Raw genomic sequence first — 20,327 nt, 5'->3', positions numbered from 1 at the left:
GTTTGCTTTAAACACTATTGTCTTTCGCCAAGAACTGTTCCTAAAACCCGTATAAAATACATTTGGGGGTGGGGTGTAGGTCTGTGTCAGATCCTGTTTACGAGAAACAGTGTTCCTATGGTCTGGGTCCTCGCGATAGCAAACCGTGTATCAACCTGCTCTCAGATATGTAGGGCATGTAATTTTAAAATGTGCCACTCCTGCCCGCTTTAGGGCATGAATCACTCTATTATCCCTACAATGTGGACTTGTGGCGAACATACCTTGCTGTTTCGGTCTTAGGGACCTAGTTAAATACTTGATAAATCTGTTCTATTTGGAGGAATATTTTTAGCTTTATAAAAGACATATTTTAAAGAAACACTTTGATATGTTTGAGACACACACACACACACACACACACACACACACACACACACACAGCACAAGCCAGGGAGGGGCAGAGAGAGAGGGAGACAGAATCTGAAGCAGGCTCCAGGCTCCGAGCTGTCAGCACAGAGCCCGACGCGGGGCTCGAACTCATGAACCGCGAGACCATGACCTGAGCCGAAGTCGGACGCTTAACCGACTGAGCCACCCAGATGTCCTGTTACACGCTTTTTAAAGGCAACGCTTTAAAAGAGGTTTCGATGTGACAGATGTCACTACATCACCATCCACTTTGAGCTGCCAGGGGAAAGTCCCATCATGCTCCACACAGGGCTCTTGTGAAGGAGGGCCAGCAGCCTCTGTGAGATGCTTTCTGTGACCCGGGGCTCGTGGCGCCTGGGCGCTCTGTCACCCTCAGGGCCCCTCGGAGAGGTGCTTGTTACAGTCCCTGGTTTCCAGAGGAGGAAGCAGGTTCAGAGAAGTCCAGGGAACCTTTCCCAAGGCCACACGGCTTGACTCCCAGACCCCATGCCCATCCTAAGACATCACCGGAGGGGAACTTGCACAGTTGTCTGAGTTAGTGAAAACTCGTCACTCGTGAGGAAACTAAGAAAGGAATTTTGCTAGAAGATGGAGATCCGTGACCCTTTGAGGACTTGAGCCCAAGGCAAGAACAACTTGCTTCTCCGTCTCTCCCCTGCACCTCCAGCTTCTCTCCCCTCGCCTGGCTCAGCACCGGCCGCGCTAGTCATTCGGTTGTGCCGCATCCCTGGCTGCAGGGGTTGGAGCCACTCGGAGATTTTTTTTTTTTTTTTTTTAATGCTGAAGCTCAGGTTCCACTCTGCACCAATTAAATAAAAATCTGCGAATGGGGCTAAGTCAGGGTCTCTCCACCTTAGCAATCTTGACATTTGGGGCTGGATAATCCATCGTTGAGGGGGCTTCTTGGGCATTTTAGGGTGTTTAGCAATATCCTTGGCCTGACCCAGTAGATGCCAGTAGCACCCGCTCCCCAGTTGTGAAAGCCAAAGACGTCTGCAGGTATGGCCAAGTGTCCCCTGGGCGGCAGAACCCGCCTGGGACAGACCACGGGGAGGCCATGTGCAGCCTGGAGCGAGAACAGGGCCTAAGAACCTTCCCACATTCCTTTCTAGAATGCTCTGCCTGCTTCCTCCTGATCACAGCTTAAAGGTTACCATTTTCAGATCGGCCCAGCCACCCTACCTACTTCATTCTCCGTCCCCGCACACCCTCCTTAAAACATAACAGACGTTGTGGTCCCTCTCACGAACCCACACGGACTTGTTTCACTCCTGATTGACCCCCTCCGTGAGGGCAGGGTGTACATACACCTGGTGCCTGGCACAGGCCTTGCCCAGAACCAAGGCATCAGGACCTAGTGAATGGCTGAGCGAGCAAACGAACGAATGAACCTTAGGGGTCATATAACCCCCTGGTCACTGTGCCATCGAGAACGAAGCCCAAAGAGGCAAAGTTAGGCGCCCAAGATCACACGATTTAGTACTTGAAGTCCTTTATTCGATGCAATTTTACTCTTTTCCTGGTTTTAGCAGTATTTAAGAAGTAATACAAATATATATGCAAAATAGATGAAAATGCGATTTCTGTTCGGTATTCACTATGGGCCGACTGTGTTCAGCACTCAACCATGGGGCGTCCACACTCCACGTCAGCCTGGGCCCTGGCAGGAGGCAGACGGCCACTCAGGGTGCCCAGGAGGCTGTAAGGAAGGGACTGACTCAGCAGAGGTGGGTGGGGGGCTGGGGAGACCCACAGGGACCTTGGTGTCCCTTTCACTTTCAGCTCTGGGTCTGTCCTGGGCCTCAGCCAGGAGGCGGTGGTGATTTCTCGCTTTTTGAGCAACACCGAGGCAACATGAAGCCTCACTGCGGGCCTGGAGGGAAGACGGAGAGAGAGGTTCTCAGAGCCTGCCTCCGAAGGAGAGGGGGTGTCCGACAGCATTGGTGGCCTCGCACAGCCAAGTAGTCAGAGGGGCCAGAGGGACAAATCCCCTCTCCCCCCACCTCCCATCTGCTGCCGGAGCCCCTGGGTGGGGGGCAGCTGTGAGCCACCGGGCTTTCCAGCACCCTCTCACCTGTATCCGTGCTCTGCAGGTGACAAAACTGATGCTTAGGAGAAGTGACCCACCCACAGCCACACCATCTGCTAGTCCGGGAACACTGGTCACTAATGACAGATGACCCCCCCCCCCCCCCCCCCCCCCGCTCTCCCCAAGGCGGGGATTGAGGAGGCCAGCCTCGAAGCTGGGGACGTTTGCCCGCAGGCTATTGGTCCGAATCCTGTCACGTGACCACCCCCAGCACGAAGCCAACCTGGCAGTGTGGCCTTGCTATGAGCCTAGGAGGGAACAAGGAAGTCGGGGTCTGGGGGCGGGGGCGCTGGCCACACCGCTGCAAGAATGTGGCTGCGGACCCGTGCTGTTAGCGCCTACCGATTGGAGTTATAAGCAGTTAGTTGCATTCCAACGTTAATTTGCCGCCACCAGAATTGGATTTTTGTTTTCCTCCCTGGCTTGTTTATATTCCTGAAAGTGGTTCCACGTGGTGCAGATTGAATTCAGCAGAAAGATGTGCGGAGTAATGAGGCAGAATGGCGTCATGTAACGGTCCTCCAGAGTCGTCCGCATCACTGGAGGATCTTTTAAAATTCTTAAAAGAAACTCAGGCCACATCCAAGACCAATAAAATCACAACACCTGGGGCTTTTTTTTTTTTTTTTTTTTGACGCTTCCTGGGTGACTCGTGTGCAGACAAGTTGGGGAGCCACTGGTATAGTGGCTAAGAATGTAGATTTTATTTTATTTTTTAAGTTTATTTATTTTGAGAGAGAGAGAACGTGCGGGGAAGGGGCAGAGAGAGAGAGGGTGGGGCGGGACTGACAATCTGAAGCAGGCTCCGTGCCGATGGCAAAGAGCCCCATGCCAGGCTCGAACTCACAAACTGTGAGATCGTAACCTGAGCCAAAATCAAGAGTCGGACACTTAACTGACTGAGCCACCCAGGCTCCTCAAGAATCTAGGTTTTAGAGAGTCAGGCTGCCTAGGGCCGAACCCAGGCTTCAGTACTTGTTAGCTGTGTGGCCTTGGGGAAGTTGCTTGACCTCTCTGGGCTTCAGTTTCCTCCTGTACAGCGATAATAATATGGTTATTATGAGGATTGTGTGAGTTAATAGGCGCAGAGTGCTTAGAATAGTGTCTCACACACTGTGTAAGTATCATGTGAGCATTAGATGTTTCCTGAATGCCTCCTATGTGCAATGTCCCAGGCTAGAGATGAAAGATGTCCCCTTGCTCTTGGGGAGCTCAGAACCCAGTGGGAAGACATCGATTAGACACAATCATTCCAGCCATTTGTCCCTTATCAAATGGAAATCAATGTTTTGCTCTTGAGAAATCAAGTAATGTATCACAAAGCCAAAGAAAGGAGCAGACGCTACCCAGAGAGGTTTTAGAATTGGAATACCCGCTTCTGAAGACACCACTCGGGTCTCTCTCCCCACAGCCGTTCAGAGACCTGGCTTCCCAGGCATTAAACACAGATCAGATCTGGGGAAGCCTCGGGATCGCTGCGGGGAGCCGGCTCCCTTTTTAGCCTCGTGTTCAGGATTGCCTGGTTACAGGGGAGTTTGACTTGAGGGGTGCATCCTGGGTAGCATTTGGAAATAAAAGTCAAGGAGGGTGCTGGAGTCAAAGTCTTTTGGGTTTGGGGACAGCCGAGAAAAATGAAACCTCTCACGTCCTTAGAGGAAGAATTTCTAGGCTCTCAGCAGAGGGCAAAATATGCTTTTAAATTTAGATTCCACTGAGGTATAAAGGGAAACATGACCGCTTGGTGCAAGGTACTAGGCTTTTTTGGGTTTTTTTTTTAATGTTTATAGAGAGTCAGCATGAGCTGGGGAGGGGCAGAGAGAGTGGGAGACACAGAATCTGAGGCTGACTCCAGGCTCCAAGCTGTCAGCACAGAGCCTGACAAGGGGCTTGAACTCACAAGCTGTGAGATCGTGACCTGAGCCGAAGTTGGACGGACGCTTAACCGACTGAGCCAGCCGGGTGCCCTGCAAGGTTCTGGTTCTGCTTCCAAAACCCTAATGGGAGCATTTGTCAGCCCAGATGTGGCCCAATTAATTTTAGAGTGGTGGAGACCTCAAGGCTATTACTCCAGAATGCCTTTAATATTTGGGACAAGTTAGGCGCAATCCCCCTCTCCACTCTATTTTAATTTCAGTATCAGTGGCAACAACTCCACAGTGAGAAATCTCCCTTCATTTATGAGGGACACTCCTGGAGCCCCATAAACACCTCTCTTTTCCATTTCAGTATGAACCAAAGTTTTACTTTTTTAAATTTTCCCCTTCAGCACATACTATTTTCTTCAAAGCCCTTTTTATTGGTTTCTTTAAGTTTATTGATTTATTTTGAGAGAGGAGAGAGCACGAGCAGGGGAGGCGCAAAGAGAGAGGGAGAGAGAGAACCCCAAGCAGCCCCCTCTATGTCAGCGCAGAGCCCGAGGTGGAGCTGGAACTCACAAACCGTGAGGCCATGACCTGAGCTGAAACCATGACTCGGTTGCTTAACCGACTGAGTCATCCAGAGGTCCCTTCAAAACCCTTCTTAATAATCTTCATACGGGCTTTCACTTTGAAAGCCATTTTCTTAGCCTTTATGTCTTACTTGCTGAATCGGGGTTTTAGCCACTCTCCATCCCAAAGACTGACCTTGAGTAAGTTATTTAACTTTGCTGCGTCTCAGATTCTCCGTGACTTATCTGTTCAACACCTCAGACGAGGGGGAACAACCGAGTCAATGATATACCCATTTAAAATTTGGGTGTCTGTTTGCCAACTGCTGTCAGGTTGAAGTGGTACCTACTAACATATACCCGATAGCAAGGTTAATCATTAAAACATCTTTTTCTTCCCAAGACGTCTTTAAACAACCGCGTTCCAGAGAAATCATTGCCTGTTCCCATTTCTATATTCTGTTACGCTTTGGAACTGATCTGTTGTAAGTAACCCTTTAAAACAAGGGCTTTGAGGGGCTCCTGGGTGGCTCAGTCGGTTGAGCATCTGACTTCAGGTCATGATCTGTCCATTCATGAGGTTGAGCCCCGTGTCGGGCTCTGTGCTGACAGCTCAGAGCCTGGAGCCTGCTGCAGATTCTGTGTCTCCCTCTCTCTCTGCCCCTCTCCTGCTCGTTCTCTCTCTCTCTCTGAAAAATAAGTAAACATTAAAAAAAAAAATTTTTTTTTAAGGGCTTTGGAAATTTGTGCAGGATCCCTTGTGGAGAAAGAGCAAGCCTCCCCCACGGCCAGCAGGGGGCGCCCGCTCCCTTCCCGAGTGGAACTTCGGTTCAGCAACTACCGAGTTCGGAGCCAGCCCGCATCAGCCGCGCATCTGAGCCTGCGCGGAGTCCGACCCCCGCGCCCCGTGGGAAGGTTTGGGAAAAATCCTAACTATCCCAATCGTTTCGCCAGGCTTGTCCCGTGGCAGGCGTCCTCTTGGTGGAGGGCACTGCTTAAATTAAACACGAAAATGGCTTTTTATTTCACAATTTCTCCCTGGAAATACTCCCCCTCGGTGGTAGAACACACCAGGGCCAACTCTCAATGCCTGGGGCTTGGTGTGGTTGTCACAACAGGCTGATAAGGGAATATTTAGGGCATGAAATAATGGAAATGCGTTTTATATTCAGATAAAGATCTTTGGTTGTTTTTCCCGCAGGGGTATCTAAGGGTGAGTCTGAAACAGAAGCCTGTTTAAGGTTCATTTCTTTGCTGGAAATGCAGCCCCCTAGCCTGGTCACCCCACCCCTCGGGGCTGGGAGGCGGGATGCGCCGGCCCTGGCGCATGAGTAATCAAGATAATAATTTAGTGCAATGCTTTTAAAAAGCACAAATGAATGCACCAACATCCGTGATCAACAAAACATCGACATTTTAGTTTTAGTTTTTAAATAGGTAATGCCTTTATATTTTTAAGTAAGCTCTGTGCTCAACGTGGGGCTTGAACTCAAGATCAGGAATGGCGTCCTCCACCAACGGAGCCAGCCAGGCACCTCAAAACATTAGCCTTTTAAAAAGTAGGCTCCATGCTGTTGGCGTGGCTGGAACTCACAACTCTGAGATCAACACCCGAGCTGAGTCAAGAGTCTTGACGTTTAAACAGACCGAGCCATCCAGGTGACCCCCGAAACATCATCACTGTATTTTAATTTTATTCTACTTTATGTTTAAACATGTTTATTTTGAGAGAGAGAGAGTGTGTGAGCAGGGGAGGGGCAGAGAGAGAGAGAGAGGGAGAGAGAGGATCCCAAGCAGACTCTGTGCTCAGTGCAGAGCCCCACAAGAGGCTCGATCCCATGACCCCGGGACCACGACCTGAGCTGAAATCAAGAGTCGGACGCTCAACAGACTGAGCCATCCCCCAAATATCAGCACTTTAAATAAAGATCACGTTCTGCATCTCTAAGCTCTTCTCCATCACCTAACCCTTGGCCAAGTCCTGTCGGATCCTGTCTTTACTTACAGGGTTGATCCTTCGCACATTATAATTGAATCTCATTCTTCGCTTCCTTTGTTTCCCCTTTTCCGGCCTCAGGCCTTCCCCCCACCCCAAAGTTGGCTCTAGGCTGATGGAGAGAAAATGACTTTGGGAGAAGCCACAGGGCTTGACTGGAGGAATTTATTGTTGAGCACCAGGGAATGATGCCCAGATCCGTGGCGCGCTGCTATAAACCCGTGTCACTATTTGGGCTGGAGGAGAGACAGCTGTAATGATACCAGCAAATATTTACTGTGTGTGCAATGCATGCCAGGGGTGGTTCTCAGTGGTTTCACATGCTCAGCTATTTAATCTTTCTGACCTGTTTGCGCGGACCTGACCCCGTGGCTTCTCCCCTTCCCTTTGTTCTGTCCTACGAGGGCTGAAGCCCCACCACCTCCGAGCAGTCCCCCCAGATCACCAGCCTTTCCTTGAGGCCCTTGCTGAATAACTAGATCACGCGAGTTAAAATGTGGCTCTCAGCTCGGGGTAGGGGCGATCTCGCTCCCGGAAGACATTTGGTAACTAATATCTTAAGACATTTTGGTTGTCGCACTGGGGGAGGGCTTCTGGAATCTAGTGGTAGAGGCTGGAGGTCTGAGATGCTGTTGAACACCCTATGATGCCCCCCGACAGCCACCCCCCTCCCCCGTACCACAAAGAACTGTGTGGCCCAAAACGTCCATATCGCCAAGAAACCCCGGATCAAAACTTGCTAAGGTATTACTAAGGATTTTGTGAACACTCTCTCGGGAATCGGATTGGCATTTCGCCATCGGGCTTTCATGGTTTTGCCCAAGGAGTAACAGATTTTTGGAATTTGAGTCCCTTGGAGGAAGAGATGGGCAGGATAATAGGAGCTGGGGTTTGAGGACAGTTTTCCTGCCTGTTTGGAACTAAGCGAGGCAGATTGGAGTCAGGGGATGGAGGTCACAATGTCACCTTCATGACTGAGGAGGGCACGGTTGGGTGATGTCACCTAGATAGATGGTATCAGTGGGCTTCTTAATTCTTTTATTTTTTTAATTTTTAAAAATATTTTTATTTATTTTTGAGAGAGAGAGAGAGAGAGACAGTGTGTGAGCAGGGAGGGGCAGAGAGAGAGGGAGACACAGAATCCGAAGCAGGCTCCGGGCTCCGAGCTGTCGGCACAGAGCCCGACGTGGGGCTCGAACCCACGAACCGTGAGATCGTCAGGAAGCATTTTCTGGGGAGCCACTGTACGGGGCGAGGGGGCTAGACAGGGTACGAGAGCTGGCCCCCCATCCAGACCTCACACCGACCGGCGTCACCCCATGACGGGGCAAAGCATGCTGGGCTTCAGGTGCCCCGTCCATAGACCGAGCAGCCTGCCCTAGCCGGTCTCTTCCGCGTCCTGCGGCCTCTCTAAGAGAAGGACAGTGTCTCATTGTCCTCTGTACCCCCGCCTCCCACAATCCCCGGCGTGTATGAAACACCCAGTAAGGGCAGTCGAAGCAGTGGACGATTCAGCGACTCTGGTTCTGTCTTAGACGGGGGAGGTCAGATTGGGGGGCCTCGGTCTTGCAGCCACGCACCTAATCTGTCGGTGATGTTTAATTTACCTGAGGCCGGCTCCGTGCCCGCCGTGCCCTCCCGCTCAACCCCCGGAAGCAGAGCTGGCTGGCCGTTTGCCGATGACAGGTGCACGCGTGAGCGCGGCCCAGCCCGGCAGGAGCCCGTATGGTCGACTGCAGAACTGTGAGCTAAGGTGGGTCTATTTCTGTAAGTTCGGAGGTGGTTCGCGGGGGGCAACGCATAGCTTATACGACCTGCAGGCCGTCGTCCCTGTTCCACATATTCCAGCGGAGCGATCTCTCTAGAATGTGGGTCTGAACGGGACACTCCCCTGTTTAGAGGCTCCGTGGACTCTCGTGGCCTAGAGGGAGCACTGACCTCGGAGCCTTGCGATAATCTCGAGCCTTGCCCTTGGTCTCACTGGCTGACATCTTACACGAGGCAAAGGCTGTTGGTGGGTGGGTTGGGGGGGGGGGTCAACGCCCTCACGGTCCTGTTTCACTTCAAGACCCAGCTCGGCCTCACCTCCTCTGTTACCCCCTTGTTTCCTGAACTCCTCCCAGGCGGACTCTGTGAATTACACGTCTCCTACCGAGAAACGACCTCTCTTCTTATCAGCCTCCCCTGCTCGCATGAGACAGCTCTATCAGAGAGCTCTTTCCTCAGCCAGAATGTGTTTCTCAGGATTTTTTTTTCCTCTTCGGTCCTATTGGGGTCACACTAAATATACTTGTTCCCCTTTCTCCACAGGTCTTCGCTTCTTCGGGAAAGCCCTCTCAGGCTCTCACTGTGTCATGAAGGTTATGATACGGAGTCCCTTTGCCAGTCTGATCCCTTTCTTCTGAATGAGTCAAAAGCTGGACACGATACTCTTCATCTACGCTGTCCAGTGCTAAGCTAAATGGGGTATCACCTCCCATATTTGAGATGCTGTGCTCCTATTAATGTAGCCCAGGAGCCAGCAGCTATTTCAGCAGCCACTGAACTCCCCGTCAATGAAAGCCCTGAAGGATCTTCCTCTTGTACTTGCTGAGCCCCAAACTGACCCTTCTAATACTTTCCTGTCTCCTGAAATTCCTGAAAAGTAAGCCTGTCTTCCCGCTCGTGATCTCAAATCCAGCCCCAGGTACAAGGAGCCTGCCACCAGGAGGACAATTCCCATGGTGGGAGCCCTGGCACTGAGCCCTGTTCTCTGACCTCGCAGTCTAGCTGGCATCCTTGGGTCTAGACAGAACCCCGTCCCAGGAGTCCAGCCCACTGGGTAACCTCGGGAAAGCGTCTGCCTACCTCTGGGCCTCAGCATCCTTATCTGTAAAGTGGAGGGGTTCAACCTGATGGTATCTTCCTTGTTAAACCTTCTAGTAGATTCGCAGAGAGATCCTCTGTGTTTGTCACTCAGTTTCCCCTAATAGTTACATCGTGCGTAAGTACGGTCCAATGTCCGAACCAGCACATTTTTTCAGATTTTATCCAGATTGCCCCGCTTTGACACGCGCTCATTTTAATTTAATTTGAAGCCTTTTCTAGCTAGCATGTAGGACAAAGCTTCCTGCTTGCTCCTCGTCAAGCTCGTGACTCATCTCCGGAGGACGAGAACCCACCTGTGTCCGTTGCAACACCCAGGAGTCTCCCCGGGCTGGGATTCGGGGGTGCTTAGGGCGACTCAGTGCCCATGACAGATGGGGTAATGGGGTGCATTGGGAGGGGCCAGGGCAGCCGTGGATTTGCATGACAGGCCCACAGCTGGAGCTGGATTTAGGGAAGAAGCTCCACGTCTCTACTGGGCCCTTCGCAGAGAGAAAGTGGGAGCCCACGGGGGTGCTGGAGCCAGGGACGCTAACAGGGAGGCGGGTCCGGCCTCTGCCCCGCGGAAGGGGGCTGTAGCCGCTGGAGGGGTGCCCTGTCGTCAGGGCCAGAGAATCGGTGCCTTGGGGTGGAGCACCCTGAGGTCAGCTCCAGGAGGGCCCTGCTGGGCTCTTGGCGCCTGCCCCAGCGTCAGGCACAAAGTAGAGACTCGATAAATATCAGCCCCAGAAAGAAGGCAGACCCTGTGTTGTAGATCTGCCAAAGGGAGTCCCCAAATCGGGACTTGAATCCGGAATTTAAACACTGGTAACCAACCCCCGAATATTTTTTGAAACACCGTGTGATCCAGGGGCGCCTGGGCGGCTCAGTCAGTTAAGCGTCTGACTTCGGCTCGGGTCATGATCTCACGGTTGGTGAGTTCCAACCCCACAGCAGGCTCTCAGCTGTCAGCCCAGAGCCGGCTTCGGATCCTCTGTCCCCCCTCCCCCCACCACCTCTTCCCCACCCACAGTTGCACGCTCTCTCTCTCTCAAAAATAAGCATTAAAAAAAAGAAGAAAGATATTTTTAAAATAAATAAACACCTAAATTAAATTAAATGTGATCTAAATTAAACCTATGTGCAGGCTGGATCCTGCTTGTTGACCTCAATCTCTGCTCTCCAGGAAAAGCTCCAGGGGCTGGAGCGCTGGCCAGAGGGTTCTCGCGGATGGCCTACGAGGGCCTAGTGGCCCAGCGCCTGCCAGCCTCTTAGACCCCATCGCCAGGCTCCAGGAACACTGGCTTCTGGGTCTTTGCTGCTGCCCCGTGAGGACCGGCCCCCTGGCACCTGGCCCACTGGCTGTGTCCTTCCCAGACCCTTCCAGCACCTGCCTGCCTAGAGGACCCAGCGGGCGGCCATCCTCGACCGCTCCATTCCTTGACTGCCTTGTCACCGATGACCTTCTCCTTTCCTCCGTTCCGGCCACCCGATGCCGTGGCCACGCGGGAGATGGAATGTCCCATGCAGACACTCTCGATCTGTGGCCACAGCCCCCTGTTCCTTTGCTCTGTCACCTAGACGTTCCCCCTGCTCCACAACTGCATCCACTCTGCCTCCCTCTCCTCCTAAGTCCATTCCTTCCTTGATTCAGCCATTCTCCCAGCACCCTTGAACTATGGCCATCCATCTGGAAGAACCCCCAACGCTGGGGAAACCCAAGTGTCTACCTGTTTGGGGCCGGAAATCGTTGCTCGAGTAATTCACACAACGTTAGATCAATGCCTTCCAGCTTCAGCCGGGCCCTTAGCACGCCCCTCCTCCGATGCCTCCATGCTTTCCTCCCTGCCCTTGAGCATCTTAGGTCTTCCTCAAGCCTCAAACCCCTCTGTGACCACCTTATACCTCACCTTCCTCATCCTTCTCCCTCCTAACCTCTGAGCCTCCCAGCCTCTGGGTTGAGCATGTTTCTTCTATCTGGAACACACCTTTTTGCCATCTGGTTTGGCCAACTGCTAGTTCTTTGGACTCAGCTTATATGTCTCCTCCTCCTGGAAGCCCTCCAGACCCATCCCCGCCCAGCCACCCATCCTGGGCCCAGTTCCTTTGTGCTCTGGGCACCTCCTCTCACGCGGAGGGGGAAGTTACCCTGCTTTGTGTTACCTCCTAATTCTTATTTTTTATTTTTTAAAAATGTTTATTCATTTTTGAGAGAGAGAGAGATAGAGGGAGACAGCATGTGAGCGGGGGAGGTCAGAGAGAGAGGGAGACACAGAATCCAAAGCAGAGGCTCCAGGCTCTGAGCTGTCAGCACAGGGCCCGACGCGGGGCTCGAACTCACGGACTGTGAGATCGTGACCTGAGCTGAAGTTGGACACTTAACCGCCTGAGCCACTCAGGCGCCCCTCTTGTTTTCTTTTTTTATACTCTATTTCTGCAAGTTCCTTGGGGTTAGGACCCCTAGCCGTATCATCTCTGCATGCCTAGCCGTCAGCAGAGAAAATTTTGGGCGGGCAAGTGGAAATGTGACAAGAGACCCTCACCGGAAACTTGTATGAGTTTCCTATGGCTGCTGTAGCAAATTACCACCAACTGGATGACTTAAAACAACACGACTTTATTGCCTTATGGATCCAGAAGCCAGACATCCGAAGTCCGTCTCCTTGGGCTAAAGTCGGGTGTCTACAGGGCTGGCGCCTTCTGGAAGCTTGAGGGGAGGATGCGTCTCCTTTCCCTTCTCCGGCCTTCAGCGGGTGCCAGCAATGGCTCGGGGCTCCTCACGACACTCCAGCCTCTGATCCTGCTGTCATGTGGCTTTCTCTGACCCTGACATTGCCGCTGCCCTTTTACAAGGACCTTTGTGGCTCCGTTGGGCCCACCCAGACCGTCCCCTATAATCTCCCCCTCTCGAGATCCATGGCTCCATCACACGTGCAAAGTCCTCCCACCCGAATCACACCCACGGTCCCCAGGGACTGGGTCCTGGCCATTCGGGGGGGCTCACTGTCCCAGCCGACCACAACAGGACTTCCCGATGTCCGAAATCGCGGATCCGGAAGCCAAGCTTCGTGACTCCCCGCCGGTTTACTTCTGCCAGAAAAGTTGGAGGATGTCTTTCCGCTGGGCCGGGCACACGGGACGAAGACTCCTAGGGACGCACTGTTTACAAAGCTCCCGCACCTTGGTCTTGAAGAGCCGGCCCACGAAGACGTAAATCACCGGGTTCAGGCAGCTGTTGGTGAAGGCGAAGAAGTTGGCGTACTGCAGGCCCAGGTCTATGAACTTCTCCCAGAAGCAGCCGCGGACGGCCTGCACCTGAAACAGGAAGTCCAGGAAGGCAAAGAAGTGGTAGGGGGTCCAGCACACCAGGAAGGCAGCCACGAGCGTGAGGAGGAGCCCCGCGGTCTTGCCATCCGTGGAGCCCCCTCTCCGCGTGCCGCCCACCTCCGCGCGCCCTCGCAGGGAGGCCAGGATCTGGCAGTTGTAGAAGACGATGGCCAGCAGCGGCAGGAGGAAGCCCAGCACGTTCAACTCCACCATCCGTGCGAAGTGCCAGGCCCCGGGCGGGTGCAGCAGCACGCAGGCGCGGGTGTCGCTCAGTTCCGGCACGGCGGCGAGGGAACGGAACAGGAACGTGGGGATGCTCAGGAGGCCCCCCGCCGTCCAGATGAGCACGCAGGTGGCCCACGCTCGCCGCCTGCGCCCCCGCCTCCGGCTGGCCATGGGGTGCACCAGCACCCGGTAGCGGTCCTGGCTGATGGCCACCACCAGGAAGATGCTGGTGAATAAGTTGGCCTTGATGACCCCGTTGACGACGCGGCAGAGGAGGGCTCCGAAAGGCCAGCGGAAACGGTTCGAGATGTTCTCCGCCCAGAAGGGCAGGCCCAGGACGAACACCAGGTCGGAGGCGGCCAGGTTGGCCAGGTAGATTTGCGCCACGTTCAGGCGCCGCCGGGGCAGGAGGAAGACGGACAGCACAAGCAGGTTTCCCAGCAGGCCGCAGGCGCAGATGGCGAGGACGAATGCCGGCAGCAGTCTGTACAGCAGGTCCCAGGCCTCCCGAGCGTCGTCACAGGACGTGGCGTTTGCGGGCGGGGGCTGGCTCCGGTTCAGGGACAGGAGCTCCGGGAGGGTCCGGGACGCCATCCGCGGCGACCTGCAACCACCAGCATGCGGCATCACCTGGGGGAGGCGGCCAGCCACAACCCGAGGCCCGGATCCAGCCCGCCGCCAGCTTTGGACAAGAAAGCTGTCTCGGCCCGCGGCCGCACCTGTTCACTTACGTATCGGCCGAGGCTGTGGCTTGCAGAACGGGCGATAGTCTGTTCCCTTTGGGGAAAAGTTCGCCGCCCCTTGGGACGTAGGAAAAGACTAGGGCTCTGAACGCCGAGTCCAATTCCGAGCGCGGCCACTTGGAGTGAGCCACTGAGACCCGCTAACTTTTAGTTCCCTTTTCGAAAGGCAAAGCTAGTCGTATCCCTCGAAAGGCAAAGCTGGTCGTATCCCTCAAAAGGCAAAGCTGGTCGTATCCCTCGAAAGGCAAAGCTAGTGTCGTATCCCTCGAAAGGCAAAGCTAGTGTCGTATCCCTCGAAAGGCAAAGCTGGTCGTATCCCTCGAAAGGCAAAGCTGGTCGTATCCCTCGAAAGGCAAAGCTAGTGTCGTATCCCTCGAAAGGCAAAGCTGGTCGTATCCCTCGAAAGGCAAAGCTGGTCGTATCCCTCGAAAGGCAAAGCTAGTGTCGTATCCCTCGAAAGGCAAAGCTAGTGTCGTATCCCTCGAAAGGCAAAGCTGGTCGTATCCCTCGAAAGGCAAAGCTAGTGTCGTATCCCTCGAAAGGCAAAGCTAGTGTCGTATCCCTCGAAAGGCAAAGCTAGTGTCGTATCCCTCGAAAGGCAAAGCTAGTGTCGTATCCCTCGAAAGGCAAAGCTGGTCGTATCCCTCGAAAGGCAAAGCTAGTGTCGTATCCCTCGAAAGGCAAAGCTGGTCGTATCCCTCGAAAGGCAAAGCTGGTCGTATCCCTCGAAAGGCAAAGCTAGTGTCGTATCCCTCGAAAGGCAAAGCTAGTGTCGTATCCCTCGAAAGGCAAAGCTGGTCGTATCCCTCGAAAGGCAAAGCTGGTCGTATCCCTCGAAAGGCAAAGCTAGTGTCGTATCCCTCGAAAGGCAAAGCTGGTCGTATCCCTCGAAAGGCAAAGCTAGTGTCGTATCCCTCGAAAGGCAAAGCTGGTCGTATCCCTCGAAAGGCAAAGCTGGTCGTATCCCTCGAAAGGCAAAGCTAGTGTCGTATCCCTCGAAAGGCAAAGCTGGTCGTATCCCTCGAAAGGCAAAGCTGGTCGTATCCCTCGAAAGGCAAAGCTGGTCGTATCCCTCGAAAGGCAAAGCTAGTGTCGTATCCCTCGAAAGGCAAAGCTAGTGTCGTATCCCTCGAAAGGCAAAGCTAGTGTCGTATCCCTCGAAAGGCAAAGCTGGTCGTATCCCTCGAAAGGCAAAGCTAGTGTCGATCCCTCGAAAGGCAAAGCTAGTGTCGTATCCCTCGAAAGGCAAAGCTGGTCGTATCCCTCGAAAGGCAAAGCTGGTCGTATCCCTCGAAAGGCAAAGCTAGTGTCATATCCCTCGAAAGGCAAAGCTGGTCGTATCCCTCGAAAGGCAAAGCTGGTCGTATCCCTCGAAAGGCAAAGCTGGTCGTATCCCTCGAAAGGCAAAGCTAGTGTCGTATCCCTCGAAAGGCAAAGCTAGTCGTATCCCTCTCGTGTAACCGTGGTGAGGACCAGGGACAGGGTCTATGGAGAGCTTGGCACGGTCACCTGGTCTAGAGGAAGCACTCGGTCTTATTAACAGCCAGATTATTATCGTTCGCTCTTTGTCGGACATCAAAGAGCACCCGCTCTGTGCCAGCACCTTGCCAGGGAAAGGACCCAGCCCCCAGCCTGAAGGTGCTCACCGTCCAGAGGCGATGCAGACATGGAGACAGTGGGCGAGGACCTAAGAAAGAATCAGGAAGTGCTAGCGAGAGGTGCAGACAGCGGGGGTGTCCGTCCATTGGGTCCCAGACCAGTGGGGTGGACGGGGTAGGGACAACGGTGGGAGGGTTCCAGCACGAGAAGCCGGGCTTGCAAATTACCAGCAGGACAACGATGTTAATGAAGCAGCTAACATTGATGAGATGATTTCTAAGCCAGACACCATTCGGAGAGTTTGACATTGAAGTACTTTTTCATTTAATGTTCCCAGCAGCCCTGTGGGGGTAAGAGCCTCATCATCTACATTTGCTCAGAAAACGGGGCGCGGAGGGACTGATCACTCGTCCACAGTCGCACAGGGGGCTGGAGTAGAGAGGGAATTCAGCCCGGCACAGTCTGATTCCAGAGGCCGGGCCTCTGTCTCCTCGATTCTGCTGCATGTTTGGCTCCCAGTCGGTAGATGAGGAAGCCAGGCTCGGAAGTGAACAGCCTGTCCTGGGAGCCCTGTGCTGACCCGAAAGGCCACAGTCCCAGCCACACAGCAGGCCTGCCTCCCAAATGCCCACGCGGAGTTTCAGTGGGGGAGGGATATGGTGGGAAGCAAGCAGACTGAGTCCCGCCGCCCTCTGGAACCCCACGGAAAGAAGGGATCACATCCTGCACTCGTGGATTTATGGGCACCTGCCACAGCTGACTCAGGAGACCCGTATGATCCCCATTCACACAGCGAGCAGCTTGTGAACCATTCTTGGCTGGGTGACCTTGAGCAATCGCTTGATGTCCCTGAGCACGACTTTCCTCAACCGAGGACATGATGACTTTCGAGTTTGGATGCTATGTGTAACTCACACGCTGTGCCATTCACACCGAGGTGTAATTTACCAGTTCCTCCATGCATTTGTCTACTGAACCAGTATTTATCGAGCACCTACTATGTACCTGGCACTGTTCTAGGTATTTCAGACAGAGCAGTGAATCAAACTAGCAAAGGCCCCTCAGGAGGCTTCCAGCCTCGTGGGAGGAGAGAGCCCACAACAGTAAACATACTGAATAAAATTGTAGCACGGGGGTGGTAAGCAGGGGGAATGGTGAGATGGCATCGGTTTCTGGATTTTATATTGAAGGTAGTGCCGCCATGATTTTCAGTCGGATACAGGTGGGGAGAGAGGAAGGCTCGGATGATGCCAAGATTTTTGTCCAGAGCACCCGGACATATGACGTTGCCATCAGCTGAGATGGAGACGGCAGTGTGAAGATGGGGCAGGGTTTGGCGGCGGGGAGATCAGGAGTTGGCTCTCGGACATGTCAAGGTTCAAGGTTGAAGTATCAAGTGGGGACATCAAGTGGGGATTTCCAGCGACTACATATTCAAGTCTGGTATTCAGTGACAAGAGCTGACATAGTGGACGTCCAAGAGTGGACGAAACCACCGAGGGAGAATGTAGACAGAGGGGAGAACGAACTGCTTGGCCACGAGTGGGGAGGTCAGTGGGATACACGGGGGATTAAGGGCTGGTGGCTGTGGAGTATCTGTGGCATGGAGAACTCTGACCGAGTGCATACGGAAGAGTCGAGACACTCTTGTGCTGTAAATCCACAGCTAAATATTTATCTGGTTATTTGGGAATCGTTTTATTTATTTATTTTTCTTTGTGGAATTTTTTTTTTTTTTTTTTTTTTTTTTTTTTTTTTTTTTTTTTTACCCTGGAAACACTTTAAAAATTTGCAATATGCCCTTTTGGCCTTGATGAGCTAAAAGATGAAAGTTTCAGGAGGATGTTAAGTACTGAGCTCCTGTTTCTCAAGGAAGTTGGCAACAAATTTGCAAGTTGCACAGACTGTTGATGTTTATTTACATCACTAGGCAGGGCTCTGTGGCGATTTCACCAACCACAAGAAAACCTAAGACCCAAAGCTGCTACTGCAGAAGTTAGTAATTTTAATTTTTTAAACCGTGTATTTTATTTTTGAGAGACAGAGTGTGAGCAGGGGAGGGGCTGAGAGAGAGAGAGAGAGGGAGGGAGACACAGATTCCAAAGCAGGTTCCAGGCTCTGAGCTATCAGCACAGAGCCTGATGAGGGGCTCGAATCCACGAACCGTGAGATCATGACCTGAGCTGAAGTCGGATGCTCAACCGACTGAGCCACCCAGGCGCCCCAGAAGTTAGTAATTTTAAAAGATCTGCCCTAAGACACCGATTGCACCCACGTAGCTGCAGAAGGCATTGTTACAGGTCGCTCTGGGAAGCGTGGATTTTCCATTCAGACCAAGCTACTATTCTGCCAATTAATTCAGCTCATTTTTGGTTCCAGTTTATCTCCTGCACACGTAACAGTGGAAATGACAGCTGATCATGGGTCCGCTTCATAACAACTCCCCACACAGGGAAAATGCTATCGGTATCTTCTGATTCTTCCACTAGAAAAAAATCAGTCAGTTCCAAACATGATCCAATTCACGGACTCAAAGCAAAACTTCTGGAAGTTTCATCTGGGCGACTGGAACAACGACTTCTGGGGGACGCTATTCTAAATTCAGTTTCAGTTGTTTACGTTGGAACTAGAGTTATATTTTTGTGATGATAATACAAATACAGATTTTGCTGGGGTGTGGTGTCATGGTAACAGCGATGTTCTTTCGAAAATAAGAGAGCAGTGGAACAGAAATGTACTTTGAAGAGGCCACTGGTGCACACACCGTTTGCAATTGCATATGAATAAGTTTCAGGATCCTACCAATTAATTCTTTTTTAATGTTATTTATTTTTGAGAGTGAGAGAGACAGAGCATGAGCGGGGGAGGGGCAGAGAGAGAGGGAGACACAGAATCTGAAGCAGGCTCCAGGCTCCGAGCTGTCAGCACAGAGCCCGATGTGGGGCTTAAACTCACCAATTGCGAGATCATGACCTGAGCCGAAGTCGGACACTTAACCGACTGAGCCACCCAGGCACCCCTCAATATTCTACCAGTTAAAATGGAGGTTAGAGTTGACAAAGTTTAGAAAATCTAAAGATGGGTACACAGGGTTACAGAACCACAAGCCTTTTGTAATAAGGTCGACGATGAATTAAAAAAAAAAAAAAAAAAAAAAACCCTAGAGCACGTATTTCCTTTCTTTGCCGCCCCATCATCAATCACTTTTAGGGGACCTTGCGCCTAAATGCCCGGAAATGTTACTAAGCTGTTTGTTAAAGCGGAACTCTAAATTTTGTTTGAATTTTGTTCCAAATCAATTGGATATCTGTAATCAAGTTACTCAAAGAATGGAGCACCAAAACACCTGCTTTTACGCTTTTAGCAGACTGTAATTACCTTGAAAATGAAGGCATTATGCAGAAAATAAAGGACATTTATTGCAAAAGGGGAAAAATGTTTAAAGAAGGCGAGCTCGGTGGCACACAAGATTTGATTTTAAATCTCTGTAGTGAGCTTTGGAATATCTCAGTTTGTGGGAAGAATCTTTTCACTTGGGTAAATTCATATTCCGTACCACAAATGAGACGAAATTGAGAAAACCTACAATGCGCAGGCTCTAAGTTTCACAAAACGTTCAAAAAGGGGAAGTAACTACAACTTATTTGTAGAGTAAAAATATTACCTGGTAAAAATATTTGTTGAAAGCCACTCTGAACTAGGGCATAAAGGCATCACCTGTGAACATACGTGGGCTAAAAGAGTTACGTGATTTTGTATGTAAAGAGTCAGACCTGAGAATAGCCTCTGCTTGGCAAAATTTGCTCAGAGATTAGCAGGTACCTCGGCACTTACAGCAAGGACATTTTCTTAACTAAATACCTTCTAGTCGGGGGCGCCTGGGTGGCTCCCTCGGTTACGCGCTCGACTCTTGGTTTCTGCTCAGGTCAAGCTCTCACGGTTTGTGGGTTTGAGCCCCGCGTCAGGCTCTGTGCTGACAGCTCAGAGCCTGGGGCCTGCTTTGGATCCTGTGTCTCCTTCTCTCTCTGCCCCTGCCCTGCTCATGTTCTGTCTCTGTCTGTCTCTCTCTTTCAAAAATAAATAAACATTAAAATATTTTAAAAATAGGGGTGCCTGGGTGGCTCAGTTGGTTAAGCGTCTGACTTCGGCTCAGGTCATGATCTCACAGTTCCTGAGTTCAAGCCCCATGTTGGGCTCTGTACTGACAGCTCGGAGCCTGGAGTCTGCTTCAGATTCTGTGTCTCCCTCTCTCTCTGCCCCTTCCCGCTTGCGCTCTCTGTCTCTCAAAGATAAATAAACGTTAAAAAAGATTTTTTTTTTTTTTTAATTTTTAAAAAGAAGCTGGAAAAAGCAAGGATTCTCCCTTGGAGTCTCCAGAAGGAACACAGCCCTTCTAACACCTTGACGTTAGCCCAGTGCGACTGATTTTGAACATCTGACTTCCAGAATAATAAATTTGTGTTGTTTTAAGCCACTAAGGTCGTGCTGATTTGTTAACGGCAGCCAGAGGAAATTCAGGGAATTTCGCCCTCCCTAGGGAATCAGGGGCTGCCTCCCAAGCCACCAGCCGAGACCTCTGACTTCAGCTCGAATCTGGTTGGTTTAGCAGACACTGCCCTCCGTCCCAGTGGACCCGGCTGTGTCTGTGGGCCCCCCACGGACACA

The 20,327-nt window shown here is 52.0% G+C and overlaps 1 protein-coding gene across 4 annotated transcripts in view; it reads right to left on the bottom strand.

The window, feature by feature from the left end:
* Positions 1–12,365: 12,365 nt before the first annotated feature.
* The window catches only part of LOC123584281 (B2 bradykinin receptor-like), a 53,296-nt gene continuing 45,334 nt past the window's right edge, over positions 12,366–20,327 (bottom strand). For all 4 annotated transcript variants that reach the window (XM_045451992.1, XM_045451994.1, XM_045451995.1 and 1 more), the window contains exon 3: positions 12,366–13,924. In XM_045451992.1, the coding sequence (XP_045307948.1) occupies positions 12,853–13,924 (1,072 nt within the window). In that variant the 3' untranslated portion in view covers positions 12,366–12,852. The remainder of the gene's footprint in view (positions 13,925–20,327) is intronic.

This window comes from Leopardus geoffroyi, chromosome B3 (assembly GCF_018350155.1).
Source record: "Leopardus geoffroyi isolate Oge1 chromosome B3, O.geoffroyi_Oge1_pat1.0, whole genome shotgun sequence".
NCBI lineage: Eukaryota > Metazoa > Chordata > Mammalia > Carnivora > Felidae > Leopardus > Leopardus geoffroyi.
The sequence above is the reverse complement of the archived record's forward strand: the minus strand, read 5'-3'. Positions and strand labels throughout refer to the sequence as shown.